General features: G+C 53.2%; 1 protein-coding gene across 1 annotated transcript; it reads left to right on the top strand.

Moving 5' to 3' along the window:
* Positions 1-397: 397 nt before the first annotated feature.
* Positions 398-4,412, top strand: LOC135302269 (uncharacterized). Its single transcript, XM_064422668.1, has 6 exons — positions 398-1,145; positions 1,650-1,727; positions 1,839-1,931; positions 2,583-2,708; positions 3,072-3,222; positions 3,363-4,412. Exons 1-6 carry the CDS (start codon positions 1,055-1,057, stop codon positions 3,724-3,726), a joined length of 903 nt encoding a protein of 300 aa, XP_064278738.1. The 5' UTR covers positions 398-1,054; the 3' UTR covers positions 3,727-4,412.
* The last annotated feature ends 358 nt before the right edge of the window (positions 4,413-4,770 follow it).

Genomic DNA, 4,770 nt, shown 5'->3' with positions numbered 1-4,770 from the left:
CCCTCAGTTTATTCCCACTGGAGATCCGAGATGTTTGTTACGTGTTATTCCCTCCTCTCAAAAATTTAGATTGGTCATTGTGTTCTGGTTATAAGGCCCTGCCGGGCATGCCTTTTTGTCCGCACTCGACGCACTTTCAATAAAACCCTATCGTTTTCCCTGTCGACGCGGTCCTGCCTTTTTCTCCTGTGGGTCGCAGCCCGGCTCCTCTTTAAACAGCTCCGTGCATTCTCGCTCTTCTGAAGGCATTCCGCCTTAAGCACTCTCCCCAGGAAGTCTCCCAGCGGGAGGGTGCCCTTCCCCCCCCTCAGTGCTGCCGGCGGTGCTGGCCGCAGCTTGCCGGGAGAGTCAGAGACTCAGAGGCCAGCCGCCGCCGCTGCAACTCTACAGGACAGCAGGCCTGATGGTGGCACATGGGCTACATCTGCCTCAAAGGGAAAAAGGCTCTTGGCTCCAGAGTTAGCAGGGCTCCTTGAGAGAGCTTTAAGTAGCATTGGAAGTGGAAAAGGGAGTAAACCAGGCTGACGGGGGAGATGCGTGAGCACTGCACAGCCATGTTTGCGTGACAGTGGAGGATGGAAGCAGTGCTGCCATCAAAGGTCATGAAACTGTAGCAGAAGTCATAGGAAAAGCAGGTTTTTGCCACAATTCTTTCAGACCAAAATACTAGCAAAGAAACACTCTTGAATTTGGGCTTTTTACAGCAGCCTTCATCCAGGTCTTCTTCTAGGGAATTTCTGAGGAATAAGACATGAGTGCCTCTGCATTCCCATGCACAATGCTGCCTCCAAAATACTCCAGCCCTTCTCCATTTGGCTCCTTCCATTCCTGTGCAGAATAAGGAAATTCAGTAGAGGGGAGGTGCAGGAATTCACAGGCAACGTGGGCGTACATTGGGGCCTTCACAGCCATCACTTTGTTATGAGGTCACAGAGCTCTGTTTGATGTCACGTTCCAGAGCCCCACTGTGCTCTTCAGTGCTCGCTCTGGGCAACACTGCAGCAGCAGCAGCAGCAGCAGCAGCAGCAGCAGAGTGTTGCTAGCAGGGGGGATCATGGTCCTGAGCCGCTACCTCCTGCTGCTCTTTCTCGTGGCCCTGCCAGCCCAGAATGCCCAGAGTGCTCCAGCAGCTGGGCAGGGAGCAGGTAGGCAGGCAGGGGCCAGCACACAGTCCTGGCTGGCAGCAGCGGGGCCGGGAGCAGGGATGGCTGAGCCAGGAAGGCAGCACGGGGCAGGCAGAGGGGCAGAGGCTCCAGGGGAGGTGTGAGGGGCTGCAGCTGCTTTAGGGTGCAGCATGGAGGGAGCTTCCTAAGGAGCAAGGATGTGGGGAGGGTCGGGTCAGGCCCGGAAGCTCAGCACCAGTTCTCCATCACTCAGCAGTGGCTGTCCGTCCCTCCGCTCTGGTTGTCCAGCCTTCTGGCCCGGCTCCAGGGCTGACCCGCACACAGATCGTGTGGGCACGCCACGGCTTTTCCCTTCATGTGGGAGCTGCCAGCTCAGTGTCCCAAGGGCAGCCAGACCCCCCTGCAGCTGTGAGGATGCAGACCTGCCTGAGCGTGCCCTATCAGTGCCTCCCACATCCAGGCCTTGAGGTGTGCCCATGAGGGCAGTGCACGTGATGGTAACTTCTTGTGGGTGTTTGGTTGTAGTTGTGGACACAGAGAGTGCTCTTTCAGCCCCTGAGCGAGGGGCAGATACCGTGCTGACTCCAAGCTCGTACCTCAAGCGTGAGTAGTCAGTCTGTCCTGCCTTCACAAAAAGGAGCGCCCCTTTTCCCTGTTTTATTCACGAGAAAAATACCGTCATAGGTTAACGTGCTTTTGTAAATCTAACAATAGGGATGAACGATGACAAGGTTCCTGAAGAGTTCCCTGAAGGATTGCCGGATGTTCCAGAGGAGCTCCTGGCAGCCTTGCATGAAGCCCCATCTGGTTAGTATATCCCACTCTGTTAACCCTGGCAGCCGGCAAGCTGAGCTTTTGGTTCCTGTAGGCATGTGCTGTATCCTGGACAGGCAGAAGCACTCAGTCAGAGTCTTGCTGCAGGCCCACTCCATTTCACAGCTCCTGCAGGGAGCCCTAGAGATGGTCCAGCACAGCCTCTGCTCGCAGCTGTGCTTCCAGATGACTGCCAGGGGCTTCTCCAGCTGCTGCTGCAGTTGTAGCATTCCTGGCCAGGGCTGCTCTGTGCAGACATTGGCATCCAGATGTTGTGCAAAGGCCAGTGCTGAATTTGGGTTCGCCACACGCTCAGCACAGCATGGAGGCAGCAATGACATCAGAGCAAGCCTTGGCTGCCCCTTGCAAAGCTCAGGCTCAGGGACGGGTTGAAGCTGGAGTCCAAGGGTGAGGGGGAACCTGAAGGTACTCCTTCTGTGGGTCATTTGGTTGATTAAGTCTTGGCTGGTTTGGGTCTGCACTTCTTGTTGCACTGCAGAAAATCCAGCTGTCGATTCCTCCTGTCTTGGGGGGGACAGCGGCCTCGTCAGCGCCGCTTGCCGGAATGCCCAGGCCATGGTACTGTGCTTGTGCTGAGGGGCAGTGGCTTCTGCTTAATGTGTGCAATGTTTTGTTTTTCTGAAGAGACAGATTCTGAGACTGTGCCGGAGACCTTAGCTGTGGAAGAAAGTGACATTGTGCCAGGCTCACATGAAAAAAGAGAACCAATAGAGGACACCAGGACACTTGCTGAGCCTGAGGAATATTCAGGTGAGTGCTTGCTAGATGCTGTCTTGGGCAAAGAGCAGCATTTCTGCTGTATCCCTGCAGTGCTCTCCATGGGTGAATTGCAGGTGCCCAGCACGCAGCCCGGGCCTGCAGCCCGGAGGAGTAGATGGGGCAGTGCTGCTCCCTGGCACACACTGGGCTCTTGTGCATGAGAGCTTGATGGGATCCCTCTTGGTCCCTGATGCTAAGACACCAGAGCCAGAGGAAGCCATCTCTGAAGACAACATCAGATGTCAGTTCTGATCCACTAGCAGTGCCAGTCCTTGGGCATCTGAAGCACACTGTGGGGTTATGCCTAGTGCAGAGCACAAACGCTGACTCTTGCATTGTCTCTTCTCCTGCCAGGGTCATCCGGTGGGCAAAAAGCCGAGGCTGCTGGACACTGTGACCCGAGCAAGTACTACATCCTAGTAGGGACAGTAGCAGCCTCAGCTTTGCTTCTGCTTGGGGCAGTGTCTGGGTATGTAGTCATGCATCAGCTGCTGAAGAGAGACAGGTGAGTTATTAATTGCTGCCATTGGCAAGGAAGTCTTTGCAGCATGCAGGAGCGCCCAGGCGGCTCCTAGCAGGGCTCTGAGGAAACTGTGCTCCAAATTCCTATCTGTGAGGAGTCTTCTTGGAAATCTGTTTCTACAGGAGGAGCCAGGAGGACAAAGAGGCAACAGGACAGGACTGGGACTCTCCCTGGGAAAGCTGTGGTCAGCCTAGAGGTGAAGCAGAGTCAGGAGAAGGAGCGGGAAGCGGCGAGAGAGCCCAAGGCAACGGGTTCAGGGACAGCTGCCGCCTGTTTCCTGAGCTCTTTGCAGCAGAGCTCGCCCAGTTGTACAAGAACATGGGTGCAGACCCGTCACCTCTGCCCACCTGCTCCTTCTGTGCTCTGGCTGACAATGCCTCTTCACAGGACCACTGGATTTCCCTGGAGTCACCTCAGCCCACAGCATCCTCTTGGCCCTCCTACCAATACCTGCAAGACTACTATCTGTTAGAGGATGATGATTAGTGATAGCGATAGATGATTAGTGATAGTGATAGCCATAAATAGTGATAGTGGTAGTGATTCTTTTAGTGGTAGTGATAGGGACACTTGATATGAGAGGGTGGTGGTTGTTTTAATGATAGTGATAGTTAATATTAGAGGATAGTGATTGTTTTAATGATAGCGTTAGTCAATATTAGGGGATAGTGATTGTTTCAATGATAGCGTTACTTGATATTAGAGGACAGTGATTGTATTAGCGATAGTGATAGTTAATATTGGAGGATGGTGATTGTTTTTGTGATAGTGGTACATTTAGTGATAGTGATACTTGGTATTAGCAGACAATGATTGTTTTCTTGATCTTGATAAATAAATATTTTTCCAAAAGCAGTAAGTTCTTGCCTGGTGCGGCTGTTTCTGTTGGGGCAGAATGCACAGAACTGGGAGCAGGGCTGGGGCTGTGACAGGAGCTCTGAGAAACTTGCACTGCAGTGCAGGAGCTGCTTGTGCCACCTCAGCCTGCTTTCCCAGCAGTGGCCATTCACAAAGCTTTCCTGCACCAGCACGGGGACACGCTGGCTAGCAGTGACATGCAGAAACTTCTCTGGGAGCTCATTTGGGATGCTGCCCTGAATCAGGAAGGTCTGGGCAGAGAGGGAAAGATGTTCTGGGAGGGATGGCTGTCCAGCAGTGAGCACATCAAGGAGAGCCGAGGTGGTGACTTAGGTCGTGGCAGTCCCTCCCCGAAGAGCTTCAAGAGAGGAGCATCAAGGAGCAGAAAGCTGGAGCCGGGCTGTGTGAGAGGGGAAGGAATGTCCTATCAATCACAGGAGCCTTCTTAAAAATTAGATGGATAACAGCGACTATAATTATAATAAAAATTACAGTCTTGTCGCACGCAGTATGGGAAAAAAGCCCAGAGCTGGAATACAACAGAGAACTTTTGTGGAGGATTTTGTGAACAGCTAGCTAGCTGACAAAGGTCACACTGATATAATACCGTTAGTTAAGCAAGAAGGAGATGAGGATAGGAGTCAGCAGTCAGTGTCCAAACCTGGCAAGGGC

Source organism: Passer domesticus, chromosome 6 (assembly GCF_036417665.1).
Source record: "Passer domesticus isolate bPasDom1 chromosome 6, bPasDom1.hap1, whole genome shotgun sequence".
In the NCBI taxonomy this organism is placed as follows: Eukaryota; Metazoa; Chordata; class Aves; order Passeriformes; family Passeridae; genus Passer; species Passer domesticus.
The sequence above is the reverse complement of the archived record's forward strand: the minus strand, read 5'-3'. Positions and strand labels throughout refer to the sequence as shown.